At 44.7% G+C, this 20,998-nt stretch overlaps 1 protein-coding gene across 4 annotated transcripts in view; it reads left to right on the forward strand.

Annotated features, from left to right (window-relative positions):
- UNC79 (unc-79 homolog, NALCN channel complex subunit) overlaps positions 1-20,998 on the forward strand; it is a 139,209-nt gene that overhangs the window by 26,765 nt on the left and 91,446 nt on the right. For all 4 annotated transcript variants that reach the window (XM_026651282.2, XM_026651283.2, XM_026651284.2 and 1 more), the window contains exons 11-20: positions 1,389-1,417; positions 4,657-4,886; positions 5,258-5,429; positions 7,922-8,152; positions 10,258-10,448; positions 11,397-11,520; positions 13,353-13,493; positions 16,003-16,224; positions 19,569-19,796; positions 20,657-20,798. In XM_026651282.2, coding sequence (XP_026507067.1) covers positions 1,389-1,417; positions 4,657-4,886; positions 5,258-5,429; positions 7,922-8,152; positions 10,258-10,448; positions 11,397-11,520; positions 13,353-13,493; positions 16,003-16,224; positions 19,569-19,796; positions 20,657-20,798 — 1,710 coding nt within the window. The remainder of the gene's footprint in view (positions 1-1,388; positions 1,418-4,656; positions 4,887-5,257; positions 5,430-7,921; positions 8,153-10,257; positions 10,449-11,396; positions 11,521-13,352; positions 13,494-16,002; positions 16,225-19,568; positions 19,797-20,656; positions 20,799-20,998) is intronic.

The raw sequence follows: 20,998 nt of genomic DNA on the forward strand, positions 1-20,998 counted from the left end.
TGTATCCCAGTCCCCCATCAGTTCTTCCCCCCCCCTCCAAACCTCCTCAGTACAAACCCCCACTCAGTTCAGTCTCCCAGCCCCCATCATCACCACCCCAGCAATTCAGCCCCCTACCCCGTCCACCCCCACCGCCCTCAGTTCATCCTCCCAGCACTCACCCCATCTGCTCAGAACCCACCATCAGCCCTCACCCTCCTCACTTCAGCCCCCTCTGCAGCCTCCAGCTTCACCTCTGCTCCTTAAGGTTCTTCACCCTCCCCAGACCTGGGGGGCTGCAGTGGGGTCCCCTCTTCCACTTCCTAGCTGGCAGGGGACCAGCCACCCAGGGCTGACAGCTGGAGCCACGGCTGTGCCTGGGGTGACTGACACGATTTCTAAGTAAAATTAAACCTCACTTTTAGAACTCTCAAATGTCAGGATTTTTTTTCAGTTGATGCTTATTTGAGGTTTGGCCCTCCTCCTTCTATCAGATGAAGTTTCTCTCCCCTGCTGGGGTGTAGCCAGCCAACTGTCTCTTGTTAGTTTGATAGCTCTGCTTACCTGATATGTAAATGAATTCTCATTGTCCAAGTACTGTGGAATTAACTGCCGGATGGAGAAAACACCTTCCTTTGTTTAGGATGGGGTATCTCCTGTTTGACTGGAAACACATGATTTGTGCCATGGCTGACAAAAAAAAAAATCCTGACTTTGAGAGTTCTCTTGCAAGATCATGAGTGAGGCTTAATTTTATTCAGAAATCGCAACTCTCACCATCAATTCACAAGAGTTGGCATGCATGAGCAGTCCTTGCTTTGCCTACTTCAGGACCTACCAGCTCTCATCTCTTGCATATCCTATAGTTTACAGCATGCAGCGACCTAACTTGACCCAAACAGCCTGGCACTGGGGCTGAAGTACTGCACTCTGGGGGATGACAATCCATGCAGGAGAGAAAAGCAGTTGTGGCTCACATTTAGATTTCAGTGGTCTGCATTTTATCAGCCCTTGTACCCAGGCGTTTATTATGACTTGCTGGTGGAGAGAAAGGGGCACTGGTTTAAATTCTGCTAGTATAGAAAGTGAATGTAATTATGAAGAACTTTCCTTCAAATTACAGTGCCTGACTTTGCAGTCCCTAGGCAGACAAAGCTTCCATTAATTTCACTGGAATTTTCGCCTATAGAATTCGGCCCATTGGCTGGGTACAGTTGACATCAATCATCTGATGTGTTCCAGATACAAGTAGGGAAACCTACCATATAGCTGGAGGAAAAGGATAATATTTGGAAAGTCAAGTCAAACTCTGGAGGCTCTTTTTACAGATATGTTTCTCCCATGATTGCCATGGTAAGGGAGAAAAGTGATAGTACTGTGTTGATATTTTGTATACCTTCCCCTTACAGCTGAAATTTCTGCTATATGTCAGAAGAAGGTAAGACTAAGTTGTTTCTGTGATGGGGCATGATTTGGTGTGTTTGTGCGTAACTTCATCCCATTACTGTGTGATATATTTTTTGCCATCTGAAGTTTTTTCATAATGTATCCATTGCTACATTTGTTAAGGGAAAATGAAGGTGATTTAGCAGTGAGATTTGTTTTGGCTCAGATTGCTGCAGTTTGACTTTTGATTTTGAGAGGTTTCCATTAAAATGATAGCTTAACAAAGCAGTCTTATTGTGCAATTGATCTTACCAGTCTGTGTATAATACTACTGTAACCGTGCGGGACTCACCCTTGTGGCGCCTCCTGCTGGTATCTTCTGGGAATTAGATTTCCAGCCATCAGAGCGCCCTCCGCAGGCCAGTGTCCCGCTTTTGCTAGGCCCCCGTGTCCCTCCCGGACCCGGTGCCCCTTGCACGCCAGGGTGCTGCCCCCTGGCAGTACACCCCTCAGTCTCTGGGTCTCCCCTCCCCAGGGAACCCCCACCTCCACCAGTACACCCCTCAGTCTCTGGGTCTCTCCTCCCCGGGGAACCCCCACCCCCGCCTCACCTCAGTATATGGCTACTGCCCAGTCCCCATCTAGCCCCTGTTCACTGGGGCAGACTGCAGTATATAAGCCACTCATCACAGGCAAGGGGGGTTTGGACCTGCTGCCTCTGCCTACTGCCCCCTGCAGCCCCAGTACCTATTCGGCCTTACTCTGGGCCTGCAGCCTGGGGGGTTTCCAGGTCGGAGCTCCTCTGGCCTTCCCCCAGCCCTGCTCCACCTCAGGTACACTCCCCAGCAGCCAGGCCCCTCCCTCTCAAAGGCTAGAGAGAGAGTATCTCCTGCTCCCAGCCCACTGCCAGGGCCAGCTTTAGGAAGTGCGGGGCCCAATTCGAACATTTTCGGTGGGGCCCCGGCAGGGATGACTAACCAAAAAAAAAGGTAAAAAAAAAGGCCTTTCATTTCTTCCATGTATTATTTACTTTCCATAACTATATAAATAATAAAATTATATATTATGTACATTGTGTCATATATGCTGTTGATCAGTTATTAATGAGCTCAGTTTCACATGTGTGGGTCCCCGCCACTCCCTGGGGGTGTGCTAGTGTGACCAGATGTCCCAATTTTATAGGGACAGTCCCGATTTTTGGGTCTTTTTCTTATATAGGATCCTATTACCCCCCCCACCGCCTGTCACAATTTTTCACACTTGCTGTCTGGTCACCCTAGTGGTGTGTACATGTGTGGGTCCCAGCTGCTCCCTGCCCCCCTCATTGAAGCAGGTGTGCAGGGTTACTGCCCTGGGAACTGCAGGGCACCACTGGACATGGGGCTGGCTGGAGGTAGGGTCTGACTGCAGGCAGGGCAAGGGTTGCGGGGCTGGCTGGAGACAGGGGTGTGTGGAGTGGGCTGGCTGGCTGGCTTCAGGCAGGGCCGCAGGGGGGTGCGGCAGGGGTTGGCAGGGTTGGAGACAGAGGAGTGCGGGACTGGTTGGCTTCAGGCAGGGGGTGCGGCAGGGGTTGGCTGGAGACCGGGCAGGGGGTACGGGGCTGGCTGCAGGCAGGGCAGGGGTGCGGGGCTGGTGCGGGCAGGGGGCGATGTGGGGCTGGCTGGCTTCAGGCAGGGCCACAGGGGAGTGCGGCAAGGGTTGGCTGGAGACAGGGCAGAGGGTGCGGCAGGGGCTGGCTGTGGGCAGGGGGTGCAGGGCTGGCTGTGGGCAGGGCAGGGGGTGCAGGGCTGGAGGCAGGGCAGGGGGTGCAGCAGGGGCTGGCTGGAGATGGGCTGACTGCGGGCAGGGGATGCAGCAGAGGCAGCTGGAGCCCCGGCCCTTTAAATAGCCCCCGGAACCCCCCACTACCCCAGGGCTCTGGGGGCTATCTAAAGGGCCTGGGGCTCCCCTGCTTCTACCACCCCGGCCCTTTAAATAGCTGAGGGAGCCCTGGGGAAGCGACGGGGCTCCAGCCCCTGCTGGGAGCCCCAGGCCCTTTAAATTGCCCCCTGGGGAAGCCGGGCCACCCCGGTACGGCGCACCGGCTCTTGCCAGTATGCCGTACCGGGGCTTGGGCGCGGGGCCCGATTCAGGGGAATTAGTTGAATTGGCCTAAAGCTGGCCCTGCCCACTGCCCTCTTATAAGGGCCAGCTGGGCCCTGATTGGAGCGTGGCCACAGTTGAGGCTGCTTCTCCAATCAGCCTGGGCTGCTTGTCTCCAGCTACAGCCCTCTCCTGGGCTGTTTTTAACCCCTCCGGGCAGGAGCGGGGTGACCACCCCGCTACAACTACTTATAAAGTGGAGAGTATGAACTATTAATTTAAAATCCAAGCATTTTATATATTCTGGGCCACAATACTGAAGTACTGGATTAGTCCTTAATTATGCACAACTCCCATTATAGTCAGTGGATTTTGGCTTAGGTAAAGACCAACTCAGTCTTCAGTATTGGACCCTACACAGAGTACTGACAAACCAATCTACTTGCAAAACATACTAGCAACATTTTCTTAATAATAATTTAATAAGTATGGATAGACATGTTCAAGGTCTCATGTGCTAGAAAAAGCTTATACATTGAGCCAAAATCTTAGCTGGTATAGACTGGCATAGCTCAGTTGAAGTTAATTTATATTTCTGAAATTTTGAGTTACCCCGAATGAGTTGGTGTAAATTGGCATATCTCCACTGAAATCAATGAAGCTACATGGATTTAAACCAGCTAAGGATCTGGCCCTGTTATGTGTAACTTTCAAAAATTCTGAGCTATAATTAGGGAGTGAGAGAATTTTGCAGGACACAAGTATTAAATATTCAACAAAGTGAACTCCTTTTCCTTTCTGTATTTCTAGTTTGTTTATAAGAATCACACTGCTATGAGGAATGAGGGGAATGCTCTGAATCAGAGTGTGTGTGTGCTTAGAAATAAATTGGGTATAGGTGAACTGAAAATTAGATGCTGTCATTACCTTTAGAGATTGGCCCAAGCCAGAAAGTTGAGGTTGTTGGCTGAGGCATTGATTTGGCCCATTCCAGAGAAAGGAGACTATCCATGACATTCAGGTCTAGGTCTACATGTATCTTTCCTTGAAGTTTGGTAATGCTTGGCTCCAGGGGCATGTTTTGGACCCATCTCTAGTGAATTTTAAAAAATGCCAACATATTAGCTAGCTCTGTTATGTTGATTTTCATTCTCGTTTTCAGTTCCACTTACTGCCACATGTGGCATGATAAACTCTGTTTGTTTCCAGAACTGTAGCTCACATGTCAGAAGGGCTGTCGTCACCTGCTTCTCAGCAGGCTGCTGTGGCCGCCATGGTAACAGGCCAGTGCGCTACTGCAAAAGATGCCATTCGAACCATCACAGCAGTGAAGTTGGGGCAGCAGCAGAGACCCACCTTTATCAGACATCTCCTCCCCCAATCAATACGCGGGAGTGTGGGGCTGAGGAACTAGTTTGTACTGTGGAAGCTGTGATCAGGTAATGAGGCAAACAAACAAACACAGGGTCAGATCCTGACCCTCACACCTGTACTTGCAAATCCTATGTCCCAGGGCCAGGTTGTGATCCTAGTTTCACCAGCGTAAACTACAGTGACTGCACTGAAATCATTCTGGTGTAGCAAAGATGAGAATCTGGCCGAGGGACTTGTACACGTGTCTGAGTGTCAGAATTTGACCTTGAAAGTTGGGACTTTATCTTATTTCATTATGTTTTTTTACCCTTCAAGGACATTGTGCACAGGGAGATGAATGAAATCTAGTGCTTTAACTTGTAATAGTCACTGACCAGCTATCTACTTCCAGTGCAGAAAGGCTGAATTCCAGGCCACATTCACCTTGTTTTTGCAGCTTGCTGAAGGAAGCAGAGTTCCATGCTGAGCAGAGGGAGTATGAACTCAACCGCAGGAGGCAGATGGGCCTCTCCTCTTCCCATCATTCCTTGGACAACACTGACTTTGATAACAAAGATGATGACAAGCATGACCAGCGCATCCTGAGCCAGTTTGGAATCTGGTTCTTAGTAAGTGTTCCTTGCTGTTTCTCCCTCTCCCCTCTTTCTGCAGGGTCATCTGTCCTATCATTGACCTCACTCTTAAATTAATTTAGCTTAATTCAGTCATTTACCAGGACAGGATTGATCTAGTTAAATTGGTGCCATTTTTATAATACAGACAAGCTCTCAGGCCACAAGGCAGAGCTGGGAGGAGAATCCAGATTCCCTGATTGAGTTACTTGCTGTAATCATTGGACTACAAGTGCGCCTCTATATGATGTTACATACCGTATCTTTGTAACTATTCTACATTGATATGTTTTACACTATTTCTAGGTAAAGGCAAAGGTATTCTTTTTTTTTTCTAGTGTGCATAACTAGTTTATAAGAGTTCAGTCTCTAGTGCTTTCCACTGTCTTCAAGAACTTTTGTGTTTCTGCTGACACATCCCAGACAACGAATTTGTTACTATGGTATTATTGCTCCTTTCATTCTGAAGGATGCCGTACCACAGATTTGTTATCTTTATAATAAGCAAATACTTTAGGCTCATTAGTTCTTTTCTCATAATTTGCATGACTGGATAACAAGAGGAGTTTGTCTTGCTAGTAGAAATCTGTTTTCACTCTTTCTGCTTTCTGCCCCTTTCTTCTGTTTCAGACATGGATGTTATTATTTAAGTGCTCCCAGCACTGTTCACATTCTCTTCTCCCTGTGTAAGAAGGTTTTTCCTTAAGTTTAGTTTCCAGAAATTCAGTAGTAGTTTTAGTGACAAACATAACAGGAGCACTTCCGTGTACACCAGAGTGCGGAAGCACAAGATGCATATAATTTTAGATACCATTTGGTTTTCATTACTTCACCATTGCTTGATGTCTTGCAATTTATGGGGGGAGGGATAGCTCAGTGGTTTGAGCATTGGCCTGCTAAACCCAGGGGGCCACTTAAGGATCTGGGGCAAAATTAGTACTTGGTCCTGCTAGTAAAGGCAGGGGGCTGGACTCAATGACCTTTCAAGGTCCCTTCCAGTTCTAGGAGATAGGATATCTCTATTAATTTATTTATTACCACTACACATTTCCCAAATTAATTGTTTTTCTTTTTCACCATCCCCACTCACTTTTAAATCTGTTTCAAGTCTTGAAAAGATGCTTTCCAGCCTCTGCCCTGCTTCTGCCAAATAAAGCTCTGTGAATGTTTGCAACACACCCTCGCAGTCCATATTAAACTCATCCACTTGAGAGTTTTGTTTATTACAAATTTGAAATTCAGCCCATGTTAATTCAAGGTTTGCGAAAGTTCATGCATTGTTTGCTTGAATCTGTGCTGATAAACCCCCCAAAGCCAAGTGTATCTGGATCAAAGTAATGGGGCATTTGTACTTTAAAGTTTTTTTTTTTTTTTTTTTAATCTGGAACCAGGTGAAACAGATTTTGATTGAGTTTCACTTTGAATTTTGGTTTGATTAAAACCTGCAATTCAGAATGAAACTTGGGGGCTGCAGGGAGTCTTGCTCCAGCCAATCTACAAGGCTCCTGATCTCAGGCCCTTAAAGGAGCACTGGTCTGGGATGGCCCTGTACTATCACTGTCCCCAACACCAGCTACTCCCCGGGACCATCTTCCTCTCCCCCAATAACTGCTTCATTTACTTCCCAGGTCACATGGAATGGAGTGACTACCTCCTCGGGCCTTAAAGGGCCAGCACCCATTTACAAGGCCTCTTCCAGAAGGCTGAGGAAAGGGGAGGGGAGCTAGGGCTCTGGGGTGTGGTGTTAGGGTATGGTGTAGGAAGGCAGAAACATTTATGCAAATATATGTAAATGAGAACCTACTGCTTTCTGTTTACAAATGTTGGCAGGTCTGAGAGTTAGGAGGGGTTTGCACTACTGACTCAAATGATCATGTGAGTTTACTGTCTTCACCCTCCTAATATCTCCATGTCTAAACTTCGAGTGTAAGCACTTAGGGGCAGAGATTCCAATCTTGTTTTGTATGTTGTTGTGTCCATCTATGGTGCTTAAAACAGTTTTCTTGAAAGCTGAAGGTCGCTTTATATTCACAGGAGGTGTAGCATATGGGCAACAGCAGTACAAGCTTACCTGCTCTGTTCTGTCAATGTGCCTCATCTCTGACCTTGAGGGAACATCTCTAGATGGCAGAGTGAAAAATCAGTGATTTTGCTGAACACCTGTGCAATCCTAGGCCTCTCAGAGACTGACAGCAATGATGCCAGTTAGCATGAAGTGAACTCTTTTCCATTAGGAACTGGACAGAGATCAGCAATTCATTTCAAAGAGACTGTCAGATGATAATGCTTTTCAGTTAATACACACCTGAGCTGTATTCATACAAATACTGAGAAACAAGTAGCTCCATTACCCCATTATCAAGATGCAGAGTGGAATCTCAGAGAAGATGAAGAATCTTATAGAAAATGGTACAGTCCCCTCCCCACCAGCAGTTACCACAGTATCTTGGGATAAATTGAAAATTAGGTTTGTTTTTGCTGTCTTCCAGGTGAGCCTTTGTACTCCCAGTGAGAATACTCCAACAGAGAGCTTAGCTCGCCTGGTTAGTATGGTTTTCCAGTGGTTTCATTCCACAGCTTATATGATGGATGATGAAGTTGGTAGCCTGGTGGAAAAGCTCAAACCTCAGTTTGTCACCAAGTGGCTGAAGACAGTTTGTGATGTTCGATTTGATGTCATGGTTATGTGCCTACTTCCTAAACCAATGGAGTTTGCCAGGGTAAGAATATTTTCTGTATTTTTGTCTGGAGGTTTTATAAAAGCCATAAAGCTTGAAGTCGTACTGTGGTATATTTACGAAACTTTAAGGAACAAATTCTGCCCTCAGATCAACGCATACAAGCCCAGATCCATAAGGGTATTTCGGCACCTAACTCTCTGAGACAGGGTGCTCTATTCACCACAGGATGGCACCTCCTCCTGGCCATTCTGGGAATTAGCTTAACATAACCAAGGTCCTTCTTGTGGTTGCATTCCATCTCTCTGTCTCTTGCTCTTGGTCTGCAACCCTTCTCTCACCCCAGGAGCTGCTGCTGCCTCTTCATGAGTCAGCCCTCCAGCCAGGTCATTCAATGTTCCTCCCTTCCAAGGTTGTGTACCAAAGTCCCTGCTCACCAGCAGTTTTAGGTAATCCTCCCATTCACTGCCCCAGCTGCCAGTCCCTCAGTGGCTAATGAGGAACCTGAGCCCACCCTCTACTCCAGGTTCCAGCTCAGGGACCCTCTAAACATCAGCCAAGGTGTGGTTCCTTCCTGCACCTTGCTGCCTTTCCCTGGGCCTCTTCCTTATCTCTGGAGGGCTGGATGCAGAAAAGAAGTTAGGTATGGTTATGCTAAGTGTCACAACACCTAACTTTTAAGCACCTAGAAAATCACTGTGGTACTCAATGCCTGAGTTAGGCACCTAAACTCCTATACAATGAATGTGCAGAGGCAGGCACCTTAGAATGAAATAAAACAAAAGCCCCCAGTATGCTAGGCAGGAAGCCAGCTAGCCAATGGGAGGTGCCAACAAGACAGGCCTGTGCTAAGCCCCATCCCACTCCCCAAAATAGGCACCTATCTCTGCTTGCTTTTCTCAACTGTGAACACTCCTGAAATTAGGCACCTATGCCATTGGTGGTGGTGGTGGTACCACTACCAGCCCTATATCTTTTAGCCCAGTGGTTAGCGCACTCACTTGTGATGTGGGAGACCCAGGTTCAAGTCCTCATCTCTGCCAATGGGGGAGAAGGGATTTGAAGTGTGGTTTCCCACCACCCAGAAGAGGGCTCTATCCACTGAGCTAAGGGATATTCTGATGTGGGGCTCCCTCACTCTCTCCTGTATATCTCAAAAAAGATATACTCGCATTAGAAAAGGTTCAGAGAAGGGGAACTAAAATGATTAGGGGTTTGGAACGGGTCCCATATGAGGAGAGATTAAAGAGGCTAGGACTCTTCAGCTTGGAAAAGAGGAGACTAAGGGGGGATATGATAGAGGTATATAAAATCATGAGTGGTGTGGAGAAAATGAATAAGGAAAAGTTATGTACTTGTTCTAATAATATAAGAACTCGGGGCCACCAAATGAAATTAATGGGAAGCAGGTTTGACACAAATAAAAGGAAGTTCTTCTTCACACAGCGCACAGTCAACCTGTGGAACTCCTTGCCTGAGGAGGTTGTGAAGGCTAGGACTATAACAGAGTTTAAAAGAGAACTAGATAAATTCATGGAGGTTAAGTCCATTAATGGCTATTAGCCAGGATGGATAAGGAATGGTGTCCCTAGACGCTGTTTGTCAGAGGGTGGAGATGGATGGCAGGAGAGAGATCACTTGATCATTACCTGTTAGGTTCACTCCCTCTGGGGCACCTGGCATTGGTCACTGTCGGTAGACAGGATACTGTCTGGATGGACCTTTGGTCTGACCCAGTATGGCCATTCTTATGTTTTTATGTTCCTGTTGAAGCTGTTCCACTTTGGATAAATAATGAAAGAGTGACTAAAACAGGTGGACTTGACCTGGTGTCTTCCACCTTCCAGCTGGCTACCCTAACCACTGGACTACAGTCTTTCTCTACTGTGGATAAATACTTAAGTAGTCATTGGGCCAGGGAGAACTCTATTTAAATCTTCAGCTGCACTTCAGTTGCCCCTGGATCATATGAAAAAAAAAATGCAGTCCCCATGGTTGAATCTGAAATATGCACTGAACTATACTATTGATCAATCATCATGATTTAATGTCTGTAAGGTGCCATGCAAATATATGATGCTATACAAATAACAAATGCAAGAATTATAATAGCAGCTAATAAACACTATTCCTGGAAATGCCCTCAGGTTGGTGGATACTGGGACAAATCCTGTAGCACTGTGACACAATTAAAGGAAGGTCTGAGTCGCATCCTCTGCCTGATTCCATACAATGTAATAAACCAGCCTGTGTGGGAATGTATTATGCCAGAATGGCTGGAAGCCATTAGAACAGAAGTGCCTGATAATCAACTGAAAGAGTTCAGAGAAGTACTAAGGTAGGTAAATGGGTACTTGAGCTGTAACAATGGTGAGTATATTAATTAACAAGGGTTTTAGCACAAGATATTGGTGACGTTGAATAAAAATGCCTTTCAGAACTGCTTTGTTTATATGCAATATAAGAGACAGTGACTAGATGCAGCTGCATCATTAATAAATTAAAGATGGACCTTAACTGGAACATTTGATCCAAATTCCACAGTATCACTGGATCTGCATCCGGATCCAAAAGTAGGGCTAGATTGACCTTTGCCCTGAGTGGACAACACGTCCAGGGGGTTCAGGCACAATGGAGAGAGCAGCCTCCAGGGAAGTGTTACTCCTCCCTTACAGGTGGGTCAGGGGTGGGGAGTGGGCACAGCTGAGCTGGCACAGCAGCGGATTAGTCTGCTACTGGTCTAGCAAATTACTTCCCCTCTGGAGCAAAGGGGAAGCCAGGGTGTGTGCTCTCAGAATCCCAATGCCCTGTTTCATGCGTTCTTGGACAGTGCAGCTACACAGTGCCTCTTAAACTTACAGTTGATCCTCAGTGGCTGAGGCCTGTCTCCAGTATGAAATGCATTTTGGTGGGGGAAATGTAAAGAGAGAAATATTTCTGTGTGTTGGGGGTAGAGAAAGTCATCACTAACAGATGAAAATATTTCTGTTCACTGATCTCTCCAATCCATCTGCATAGCCTGGCTGAACACACTTTGAAATTTAATTTGAATTGTTATGACGCGTGACAGACCCACCAAACTCAGGAATGACTCCCAGGAGTCAGAATGACAATTGCAGGTGACACACTCCCTGTGTGATGCAAAATGAGCATGCAAGTGATACACTAGTGAGATGTTAGTATTATTTAGTTGTGATTGGTATTCTATTAATTGTCCAGATACAGTCTACTACGTACTGCACAGAACAGCAAACCAGTGATCATATATCTTTATTCTTCTTTGCAGCAAAATGTTTGATATTGAGCTTTGCCCACTGCCTTTTTCCATGGAGGAGATGTTTGGCTTCATTAGTTGTCGATTCACGGGCTATCCTTCCTCTGTGCAGGAGCAAGCTTTGCTCTGGCTGCATGTAAGTGACTATTATGGATAGGTCATGCTGAAGCAGCTTATTGGGGTTGTAATTAGAAATGGGTGAAATGGTTCAGACATAAAAGAGCTATCTTGAACTTTCACTCATCTCTGAATCAAACCTTTTTTAAGGGTCAGAAAGTCTTTTTCCTCTTCGCTTACCCCCCAGTGCAAGCAGATAGGTAGCTCAGTGCCTACAAGGGAGGCTAGCTATCACTCTCCCGTCTCAGGCGATAGGTCTGGCCTTTTGGTGGAAGGCTAGAAGCCCGTTTTCCCTTTGGCTGTAGGTTGTGTCTTGAGGGTAGGCCCGCTGCCCCTGCCTCTTCCCCAGCTGTACTCTAGGGTCTGCACCTAATTTGCTTCGTAGACTGTAGAATGACTTCAGGAACACTTAAGCAATTTTTAAGGGTCTTTTGTTGTGAAGAGCTGGATTGGATTCCCTTGTTGCCTTGACTCCACTGCTCCTGTGTACTAACCCATGAAGCTGGCCAGCTGGAGTGAAGGTGTACACCAAGGCCACCCAGAGGATTCAGGGGGCCTGGGGCAAAGCGGGGGAGCGGACATAAAAAAAAAGGCACCACCTGCTGCGGCGCTTGTACTCACCGGGCGGCACTCCGAGTCTGCGGCGGCGGGGGCGGGTCCTTCACTTGCTCCACGTCTTCGGCAGCACTGAAGGACCCGCCGCCGAAGACGTGGAGCGACTGAAGGGCCCGCTGCCGGAGACCCGGACTGCTGCCAGGTGAGTAAAAATTAAAAAGGCGCCTCTAGCCAGGGAAGGGATTCTCGGCCAGGGCTCGCGGGACCCCTTCGGGGCCCGGGGCCTGGGGCAAATTGCCCCACTTGCCCCCCCCCCTCTGGGCGGCCCTACACTGCAACCATCTGTGCTTTCCCTGCATACTGAGCAGCTACTTGGATGATTGTCTCTCAGAGATTCATCCTGCAGGGTGCAGCTCCCCTTAAAGCCATGTGCATTTTACAATAGTTGGCCTTGTGTGAATAACACTTATGTCCATTGTTATTGCTCCTGCCCCGATGAGAGTTATTTGCAGCCAATGCTAGGTGACCTATTTGCAGAGAACAGTTTAGTTGATGGCTGTAATAGTTTTGTCTGTTGGCAAATTTTCCACCAACAGATTGTGCCTTTTGCAGATTTGCTTATTAACAACTGTTCGATGACTAGTTTGAACGAGCTCAGTTTTGTCTATGGTTTGTTCATGAAGGGGTCACTGTGAGAATTCCCTCTTGGTGATTTGCTGCATGTGATGGGTCCCTTGAGAAAAGGAAGAGCCCCTGGTCTGTTCACCAATATTTGAAATTGTTTGATGAATCTATTGAGGAATAACGAAGAGAGCTTTTCAGAATGGCCACAGGAATTATTCTGATTGGAGCCTTGGGGCACTACTGCAATACAAATAATAAATAGTACTAGTGGTATCACCTAGTGAATAGTTATTCATGCTAGTAGTTGTGTCATTTTTGCTTCACACAAACATCTCGTGAAAACACCTCACATCAGAATGTTTGTGAATAAAAGGGGCCTCAAATATCAGCAAAGAGAGTTGTCAGGTTTCAGTTGCAAGCATATTGGAAAGTGCTCTTTGTTGTACTCAGACAGATTTGCTTGGCTCTGATTCAGCCAGGTACTTAAGCATGTGCCTAACTTTAAGCACGAATAGTCCCATTGACTTCAATCAAACAATTCACGTGGCTGAAGTTAGACACATGTTTATGGATCTTGTTGAAGTAGGGTCATGGTTAAAGTATTTATAAAGGTAGTTAGTATTTTTGGTCCGAGCTGAAAACTCATGCTTTTTTATTTTTATCTTTCTTCAGGTGTTATCTGAGTTAGACATTGTGGTTCCTCTTCAGCTACTGATCAGTATGTTTTCCGATGGAGTTAATTCTGTCAAAGAGTTAGCAAATCAAAGAAAATCAAGAGTCAGTGAACTGGCAGGGAATCTTGGAGCTCGAAGGGTATTATCTTTCATCTTGTTTTGTTTTTTCTTTTTCTCCTTAAAACAGTTTCTCTTTTAATTTGCATATGAAGATTTAAAAACTTGCTGCCAATTACTCTAGCACTTGATTGGAAACAAAGTACAGATTTTGAGAGTGATAAAAATCAACACAGCTTGAGTTAATGCCAGCCTCCCATTTGATCAGTTTTAATTATAAATTAATAATTTGGTAGATGTGTTGTAATTTGGTAGAGTGTAATTGTGAAATCTCTTTCTGAGTGAACTGTTTCACTTGGTGTATGGCATCTATATAATAGCTAAGCATTAGTATTTATTTTGTGTTGTTAACTTTTCCAACAATTTTCATTCTCTGTATCTTCTGTCCACTACCATCAACCAGCAATTTTTGATGGACATCTGGTCATCTAGGGTGAGCTTTCATATTCGTGTCGCACATGTTTGGTAGGGCCGAGGCACTTACTGGTGGTGATGACTGAGCAGAATTAGTTTCCTTGTCCCTCCATTTTTCCTTGTATTTTACCTAACCTGCCTCTACACTCTCCAATATTTACCTCTCATGGAAGAAGAAGGAAGCAGCTTCCTTTGACTTTTTGCTAAGAGCTAACACTTTGTCCAATAGGCAAGCCTGCTTAGAGGCTTTTTGAGGGGGCCTTTTTGGTGGCAGATGCATATTCAGTCATTGCAGTTAAATCCAATCCTGTCTCAATTTCTCTCCTCTAGTCCTTAAAGTGTTATCTGCTGGTAATATGTCAGCAGACAACGTAGACTCTGAATCTCTAGGCTGTCTGCTGTACAAATCAAATGAACCAGTTTGCAGCAGCACAAACCCAAACTGGCCAATATTTAACTCATGCAACTAGCTGCAATAGATCAGACATTTGACTGAATGCTTCTCTAACAGCTCCTCCATTTGAAATGGATTCCTCTATCTGACTCTGGCTTCCAAAATGAATTCACTGGTCTTAAACAGAGAAAATGTGAAAAATGAAGCAAACATATTTATTGAAACCTGTGCATAAATTCTGAAAATCTGTTAGTACTTCATTTCTAAAACACTGTACTGTTTCCTGTGTAACAGAAACACAAGCATGTCATTAATAATAAGTGGAAGCATGTCCTTTTGCTTTCATCAGCCTTATGAATTCTGCTCCTTGTGACTCAAAACTGTAGAGTTTATCCTCTGATGTTTCATCTTTTAACATCACTTCCTTATCTTTACTTTTTTGCCGCTATTCAGTTATTTTTAGTTGAGTTACAGAAAAACAATGGAAGATCCTGCAGTTACTTGGCATGCAATGTTTATGAAAGCAGTGAATGTTTGTTTGCTGGTACTGCAGGTGAGGTGTGGAATGTTTCTTTCACATTTTTAGCACACCTATATTGGGCCAAATTCTGCAGTAGAGGTGCAGAAATGGATGTAAACTAAAGCCACTTGTTAAAATGTGTTCAGGCTTTAAAATTCCAAATTTGGATTTTGTGGAGCAAAAGAAGATAGGTTGGCGCCCAGAGGCATAGTGAATATTCAGGAGAGAACAATGTGATTATCACGCTAGGAGCCTGACTCATAGAGGCAAACAGGAATACTGCTAAATGACACCACACACAGTGCATGTGACAGTCAGGAAGCTTAAACTCAGAAGGTCAGATCCTCAGCTCCACTAATGGTGCAAAGGGGCTAAAAGCTGCCCAAAATGGGCAACTGAAGAATCCCTGGGTTGTAGCGGGATCCTCATCTGTTGTAGCATTGGCATTGCAGACAGCAGACTCATAGAGGATAACACAGCTAGTCCAGGACCACTGTAGAATACTGTACAGAAGAAACACATAGTTTGACTATACTGTATTTCAGACAATAGTTGGCCTAAAAGTAGATAAATGTGCGGTTTGACAGCAGACTTCCCTGCACCACTGTGGGATTTTGTGTGTGTTACTGGGAGTGATGTGGGGTGCCTATCATGGTGTGGGTGTAAGTTTCCTGTGTCTGTGTTGCTTTATTTTATGTTCTTTTGCTAGTTGCTTTTCAGCTATCTGACACATCTAGGGATCGCCTTAGTTGACACTATTTTCTTAATACACCCTCTTTTTTTCATCAGCCACTACCCCGCTTTCAGAGCATTTGTGGGGTTCGATTCCTTTTGCCTATCATAAAATGTCAGATCAGTGTAACTTGGCTGCTTTATCACCTGTATTCATTTTCTGGCCGGTTTACACTAGGAGGCCAAATTCCCCTCTGATGTAACTTTACTGAAATCGGTAGAGTTACACCAAACATTAATTTGACCTCAGCTGTCTTGCATACACCAACATGTATATCAGTGCAGAATTTGGCCCATTGTATTTATAATATATTTTAACGTTTAGTGGCATTAAGAACCAGTTGAAAATGTACAAGAAACAGCCCTAACAGGGAACAGTAAAGCAGTTTCCCTCATTTCCTTTAGTATCATACTAGCCAATGCCCAAGTGTTTAAAGTTGACTTGTGTGTATCCATTTCTTGTTTCTTCAGGTGAGTGTTGCCTCTGACCCTGGACGCAGGGTTCAGCACAATATGCTGAGTCCTTTCCCAAGTCCTTTCCAGAGCCCATTTCGCAGCCCCATGCGCAGTCCTTTCCGCAGCCCATTCAAGAACTTTGGACATCCTGGAGGGAGGACTATAGACTTTGACTGTGATGAAGATGAAATGAATCTGAATTGCTTCATACTGATGTTTGATCTCATCCTGAAGCAGGTGCCAGCAGATAAAGAATGTCTATATTAAACTGATGCAGAAATATAGTTCTCAATACTATACAAGATTCAGGGGGAGGGATAGCTCAGTGGTTTGCACATTGGCCTGCTAAACCCAAGGTTGTGAGTTCAATCCTTGAGAGGGCCATTTAGGGATCTGGGGCAAAAACCTGCCTGGGGATTGGTCCTGTTTTGAGCAGGGGGGTTGGACTAGATGACCTCCTGAGGTCCCTTCCAACCCTGATATTCTATGAAACCCACCCATGTTTTTTCTGAATGACCTGAAAGGAAATTAACTATTCCCATATTTAGATGAACACAAAAGTCAAAAGACATGAAAAATATGTGGATCTAAACAGTGTAATCAAGCTGATCACTTTATTGGGACTTCTTTGTAGAAATCAATTTACAGCTGTCAACCTGCAGAGTTTCATCGATTTAACTGAAAGTGCAATTTTAAACTAATTTAGTTAAACTTGTACAAAAAGCACCGTGGACACTTGTTTTGGTTTAAACCAGACTTATTTTAGTTTGCTTTAAGTCAATGTCAGCACTTTTCTGTACAAGAAAGTTGCACAGGTTTAATTTAAGGTATAATTTTAAATTGCTTTAGTTAAACTGATGGAAACTCCTTGTGGACAAGTTGTTGAATTGATTAGGCTGAATCAAAATAAGCCACACTTAAACCAGAATAAAAGTGTTCACATAGAGGTTTGTATTGATTTAATTAAGTCACTTTATAAACTGATTTAAGGCCAGGTCTACACTAAAAAGTTAGGTTGACCCAGCTAAGTTGCTCAGGGGTGTGAAAAAACCACATCCCTAAGGGCTGGTCTACACTGCCGCGCTAGTTCGGCGGCTGGGGATCGAAGTTCCGAGTTCGATTTATCGCGTCTGGTCTGGACGCGATAAATCGAACCAGGAAGTGATCCCCGTCGACTGCGGTACTCCAGCTCAACGAGAGGAGTACCGCGGAGTCGACGGGGAGCCTGCCTGCCGCGTGTGGACCGCGTCTGAACCGCGGTAAGTTCGAAGTAAGGTATGTCGAATTCAGCTATGTTATTCACGTAGCTGAATTTGCGTACCTTACTTCGACTTGGGGGGTAAGTGTAGACCAAGCCTAAGTAACGTAGTTATGTTGACCCAACCCCCAGTGTAGACAGCGCTAGGCTGATGGAAGAAATCTTCCTTTGACCTAGCTTCTGCCTCTTGGGGAGGAGGATTGACTATAGCAACAGGAGAACCCATCCCATTGCTGTAGTGAGTGTTTACACTGAAGTGCTACAGCAGGGCATCTGCAGTGCTTTTAAGTGTAGACATTTCTCTAGGGAGACAAGTCCTTAAGAACAGAGATAAACAAAACCAAAATAAACCACTTTTCAATTAAAATAACTCTGCGCACACACAGTTTTGCACTAATTTAGCGAATTAATTTTTATTTAAGTGGCTGCACTAATTGCAAATGTATATGTTAAAAACCCCATAAGGTGTATCTTCACTAGAACCATGTCTACACTAGACAACTTACAGTGGCGCAGCTGTACCAAGGCAGCGGCGCTGCTGTAAGATTTCCCATGTAGCTGCTCTATGCCGACAGGAGAGATCTCTCCCATTGACATAATTAAACCACGCCTAACGAGTGGCGGTGGCCAAGTCAGCAGGAGAGTGTCTCCTGCCAACATAGCACTGTCCACACCGGTGCTTCTGTCTGTGTAACTCGGGGTGTTTTTTCATACCCCTGAGCAATGTAAGTTATACTGACAAAAGTGCTAGTGTAGACATAGCCTAGAAAAAGCTGTGTGTTTAATTTGGGTTATCTAACATGAGGTAAAATCCTAGTGACGGCAGTTTGTTGTTTTCACATGAGTTAGCAAGTCGAGTTAAAGACTGGGGGAGCCTCACTGCTAACTCATGTGAAAACTACAAACTGCCTTGTTTTCAGCTAGGGTTTTACCTCATGTTGGTTAGGAATACATTTCTTTTCCTAGTGAGGACACCTCCTTAATGGGGATGCCTTCATCCAGTGTTAAGGAATTCACTGGTACTTAACCAAGTGTTAAATTGGTGTGAAATTCTGAGCGCTGACCTTTTAATATAGAATTTACCAAATGAAGATTAGGAGCAGCAATAAAGATAAAGTACAGTCAATGTCTTTCTCATTCTTATCTTTTTTATTCCATGTAGTGTTTTATTTCATTTAAGTCTTTTCCAACTTTTTTTTTAAAATGGCCTCCTTCCAGTTTCAGAACAGCTACTTAATCAGGATGATTAGCTGAAAATGGCATATCCCAGTGTAGTGCTCTCTAGATATAGGTCCAAATATATATATATATATATATATATATATATATATTTGGATTTTTTTTTTTTAATGGAGATATCCTATCTCCTAGAACAGGAAGGGACCTTGAAAGGTCATTGAGTCCAGCCCCCTGCCTTCACTAGCAGGACCAAGTACTGATTTTGCCCCAGATCCCTAAGTGGCCCCCTCAAGGACTGAACTCACAACCCTGGGTTTAGCAGGCCAATGCTCAAACCACTGAGCTATCTCTTCCCCCCCCCAGCTGATTTGTAGGTGATCAGCAGCTCTAAAAATCAGGCTCAGATTTCAGATCCCAGCCTCGGCTGAAGTCCCTTTGTACTACTCTAGTGATTCAGAGAGGACATAAAGTTGCCTTGAGTGGACAGATTAGGATGCTCCTGGTTGGAGGAGTCCCAGGGTCACATAGAGTTGTCGTAGGTAGCTCTACACAACCTGCTATCACAGCCACTGATTTAGGTGGCATGGCAAGAGAGTGTAGGCAGGAAAGAGGATGTGGCCAGAGCACTGCTGTGCTCTGACGATCCTCAGCTGGAGTAATGGCCCCTTGGGGCTGTTACCAATTGGGATAAATGAAAGGAGCCCAGATGGTTGGTCTAACTTGTGCTGAGAGCCAAACTGGACCTCGCAGACTCAGGGATCAGGGGAAAGCACAAAGTTAGTGTAAAGCCATCTTTGTCTCTCCCCTCAAGTCCTGCACCAACCACATCTCTGCTGGACCCAATGATGGTGCTAGGGCTCAGATTTACGAAGTGGTCTAAGTGATTTAGATACCCATCTCATATTAAAGTTAATGGGAATTGGACATGCAAATCCCCTATGTGGCTATGAAAATCCCACCCTAGGTGTCTAAAGTTGGGCACCCAAAATCAGTGGCCACTTTTGAAACTGTGAGCCACACTACATGTCATACTCTTTGTCTAGTTAATTTAATACTGGCAGTAATGTGAGACTAAGCAGAATAGGAAGAGCACTGATCATTAATCAAATAGTTAATTCCTTACCATTCTATCACTGACTTTCAGATGGAACTCCAAGATGATGGCATCACCTTGGGTTTGGAGAACAGTCTCTCGAAGGACATAATTTCCATCATAAACAATGTGTTTCAGGCCCCTTGGGGTGGCTCTCACACCTGTCAGAAAGATGAAAAAGTAGTAGAATGTAACCTGTGCCAGTCTAGCATTCTCTGTTACCAGCTGGCTTGTGAGCTGCTGGAGCGACTAGCTCCAAAAGAAGAAATCAGGCTGGTGGTAAGTAGTGAAACAAATAGCTTATGTAATTAAATGACAAATTATGAGAGTTCCCCAAAACTCCTGTTTTAATTAGGCTGACATAAGGAAGTGAACTGCATTGATCTTGTGCACAGAGGAATTCTAGAGCAAAATTCCCATTGACTTGTCAGATCTGATAAGCTTGGATGGGAAACCTTCAAGGCACACTCGCTAGCAATGATATTGATACAATGGGTGGCACTCTTCCTTCTATATCAGCTTTGAACCAGTGGTGGCAGGGCTCTGTTGTTGGAGATGATGTCTTTCAGATTAAAAAAGATGCTGCTTAGTGCTTTTCATCTTCAAAGTTGTTTATATAACTAATTAAAACCAAGGGCCAAGATTTTCAAGTGACTAGTGATTTTGGGCGATTCAGTTTTCAAGTGTCCGACTAGATGTCCCTTAAAGGGGCCTGATTTTAGAAAGTCAGGTCCCTCAAAGCTGTTTCAGGTTGGGCACCCCACATCACTAGTCATTTTTGAATATCTTAACCAAAGTTCCTGGCCACTTGTGATCATTAAAGATCCTTTGTTACTTTTTATGAGACTCACTTAAATGCCCAGGTTTGAGAATGCTGACATTACCACACCCAAATGTACATGCGTACAGTCCATTCATGCTCAGTTTGAGCCCCGTTTATGAATGCAGGATTTAATTTAAAGATTAGGATTTGGCTTAGTGTATTGAAGGCTGTACATCAAGAAATGAATTGAATTCCTCAGTTTCCCCATCTGTAAAATGAGGATGATGATACTGACCTCCTCTGTAAACTGCTTTGAGGTCTACTGATGAGAAGTGCTTAATAAGAGCTAGGTATAATCATTATTGTGTTCTTATAGGAGCCCACAGACAACCTTGAGGATAGTCTTCTGTATACTAGACCCGAATTCATTATAGGAACTGAAGGGGAAGAGGAAAATAAATCTGCAACAAAACATGGAGAAAACCCAGGAAATCATAGAGAGACAACAGAAAATGCTGGTAAGTTAGGGGGACAGATGAACTAGGTGTTAAATGAAGCATTGGTTTGGCTTTATTCCTTAAAAAAATACAAAGATTTGAAGTAGTCTTGCAAGTCCATTACAGAATTGATAGTTTTTCATGCATTTAATACTTTTAAAATGTGTTCATTCTATGGGAAAGTTGTGTTCCATTTATACACATATATAGCAAAATTGTTG

Source organism: Terrapene carolina, unplaced genomic scaffold, assembly GCF_002925995.2.
Source record: "Terrapene carolina triunguis isolate 2854851 unplaced genomic scaffold, T_m_triunguis-2.0 Scaffold96, whole genome shotgun sequence".
Taxonomy (NCBI): Eukaryota; Metazoa; Chordata; order Testudines; family Emydidae; genus Terrapene; species Terrapene triunguis.